The 2,764-nt window shown below is 58.4% G+C and overlaps 1 protein-coding gene across 1 annotated transcript; it reads left to right on the top strand.

Moving 5' to 3' along the window:
- Positions 1 to 1,142: 1,142 nt before the first annotated feature.
- Positions 1,143 to 2,479, top strand: PPP1R3D (protein phosphatase 1 regulatory subunit 3D). The gene has a single exon (XM_063120725.1). The coding sequence runs from the start codon at positions 1,362 to 1,364 to the stop codon at positions 2,346 to 2,348; it is 987 nt and encodes a 328-aa protein (XP_062976795.1). The 5' UTR covers positions 1,143 to 1,361; the 3' UTR covers positions 2,349 to 2,479.
- The last annotated feature ends 285 nt before the right edge of the window (positions 2,480 to 2,764 follow it).

The raw sequence follows: 2,764 nt of genomic DNA, 5'->3' as shown, positions 1-2,764 counted from the left end.
GCGCACAGCGCTGCCTGCAGCCTTCATCCGTGCAGTCGAGGACCTGAAGGGCGGCGGGTTCTTTCCACTTTCGCACAATTCAAGCCGCAGCCGAGAGCCAGGACCGCCCCGCGGGAGGCGAGAGAGCCCCCTCGAGCGAATGATCTCCGGGCAAAACTTCACGGCCAGTCGAAAACTGCACGTGTCCGGCTCTTGCTCCGCCCACGTTCGTTGCTCCCTGCCTCTTTCCGTGTCCCTTCGCCACCGTCTCGGCTCGCTCTCGCTCCCTCCAGCCCCGCGCGCGCGCTTCCTCGCATTTAAAAGCCACCTTCCTCCAGGCATCGCGGGCAGAAGGACGGGCACCGCCAGCTTCTATGTCTCTTTGCGCGCAGGCGCGGGCTGAGCCGGGACGCGCGCAAGGCAGGCGAGTGACAGCTCAATTGCAGCGGAAGCGGGGTGTGGGGCGTCGTCCGTGACGTCACAGAAGGCGTGCGCGCGCCTTCCGGCTGCAAACGGGTGGGTGCCTGGCAGTATTTGGATGTCAGCTGACCGGCTGGGCGGCCCCCCACCCCGAGGCGGAGAGGACCTGCAGCGACCGCCTGCCTGCCTGCCTGCCTGCCTTGCCCCCTGCTTGCCTGGCCTGGGCTGCTTAGAGCTCTGGCGCCCCTACGCCTCCAAGGGGGCGAAGCAAAAGCCACCTGCACCAGTGGGTGCCAGGAAGGGCCTGAGCGCAGCTGGATGTGGGGTCCCGAGTCTCCCAACGCGGACTCCACCTCTAGCCAGTGCCACAGCCTGAACCAGCCGTCTTCCGCCGCTGCCGTTCAAGCTGACAGCCTCCAGGCGCCCACCACCACCCCAGGAGACGGCCTCCAGACGGCGGCCTCCAGCCTGTCCAACAGCCTCGATTCCCTCAGTGCCCAGCCCCACGGCCTCCGAGTGCCTTCCGGCCCAGGAAGCCTGCGGGATTCCTCCAGTATCCAGAGCGACAGCCTCGATTCCCTGGCTGGGCGCTGCGAGAGCTTGGCATCCTTCAGCCTTCTCCAGGACAGCCTCCATCAGCGGGACGGCCTTGAATCCATCGGCCTCCGGTCGGTCTTCAGTCTTGAGGACAGCCTTGAGACATCCAGCATCCAACTGGACAGTCTCCAGTCAGCAGCCAGTTTGTGTGACAGCACCCAGGCTTCCAGTCTCCAGTGTGACAGCCTTGATTCCCCCTGTAGCCTGTGCGACAGCCTTGAGACATCCATCGCACAGCATCATTGCCCAGGATCCTACAGCATCTGACTACAGCCTGTGGGAGATTCCCTTCGCCTTCTAGCCCTTCGCCTCAAATTGCTCTCCTAAGGGCTGTGGAGGCAACCGCCAGTGCCTCTCTTTTCACCATGTCTGACCAGAAGTTATCATTGGGAGCGGCCATGTCCACTCTTGCTGCTGGCCCTCAAGAACTGATGGTGTTGCGGGCCCCGCGGAGGAGCCCCAGCTACCTCTCTGATCTGTACCAGAATATGCTGCGGGACGAACAAGCCCGGGGTGCGGAGCGGAAGAGGAGCCAGCCGCTGCACGGCAGCAACAGTGCCAGCCTTCTGACTGTCTCGGTCAGAGAGGAGATGCAACAGAGACATCCTCAGGGCACCACGGTTACAAGCTGTGACCCCCATCTGAGGCCCATCATGCGCCGGCGGGCCAGGTCCTTGCCCAGCTCTCCAGAGAGGAGGAGGGGCATGGCGGCACCGTGCCGTGTTGCAGGGTGCAGCACCCGCAGGAACCGTGTCCGGTTTGCAGATGCTTTAGGCCTGGAGCTGGCTGAAGTGAAAGTGTTCCAGGCTGGGGAAGACCCCTCGATCCCTCTGCACGTGCTCTCTCGGCTGTCCATCAATTCTGATCTTTGTTGCAGCAGGCTGGACTTGGAATTTAACATGCAGTGCCTGGTGCCTGAGTTCCAGCAGCCCGCTGACTGTGAGGACTTCTCCAGCCGCCTGCAGCACCAGCGGGTGTGCCTTGAACGAGTGAGCAGCTCAGATCTGGGCCTGAATGGCACCATCAAAGTGATCAATGTGGCCTTTGAGAAGCAGGTCACTGTGCGCTACACCTTCAACCACTGGAAGGGCCAGCATGAAGTAAGCGCTCAGTGGCACAGCACTGTTCCCGGCCAGGATGAGCGGGAGCAAGTGGATGTCTTCACCTTCTTCCTTCCTCTGCCACCTTTCCTCCTCCAGCTTAGCTCAGTGGTTGAGTTTGCCGTATTCTACCGAGTCAATGGCCAGGAGTATTGGGATAGTAATCAAGGCAAGAACTACAACCTCACATGTAGGAGTCACCCACTGAAGGTGCCCAGAGAGTGTGAAGAGAGCTGGATTCACTTCATCTAAGCAGAACAAGGAAACAAAGAGCTATTGTCTCTTCACAAGGTCTCTCCTTCCTGAGGCACCAAAGAAATCCTTCAGAATAAAAGAATAACAAGTGATATGCACAAAAGTTATTTAGAGAAGAAGGTTTTATTGGGGGGGGGGGAGTCTAAAGGGCCATCACCTGCATTGATTTGCACCCAAAATCATTTGTGTGTGTATATGTATGTGTGTGTAAATCACTGCAGAACAGACAGTGTCAGGAGAAGCAAGCCAATTTCTTTCACTGCTTTGATTAACCCTTGCAGTAGACTAAGTTATATATATAGGGTATTTAAAAATGTATGTTTTATTTTTTCACTCTGACGCTCTCTGTAGTTTTGCACTTCTGCCAATGCACTTTTGCACTTTTGTGTGTGTGTGGGGGGGGTCCTTCTTTG

This window comes from Elgaria multicarinata, chromosome 1, assembly GCF_023053635.1.
Source record: "Elgaria multicarinata webbii isolate HBS135686 ecotype San Diego chromosome 1, rElgMul1.1.pri, whole genome shotgun sequence".
Taxonomy (NCBI): domain Eukaryota; kingdom Metazoa; phylum Chordata; class Lepidosauria; order Squamata; family Anguidae; genus Elgaria; species Elgaria multicarinata.
Note: the sequence above shows the minus strand (reverse complement) of the source record. Positions and strands in the feature narration are given on the sequence as shown.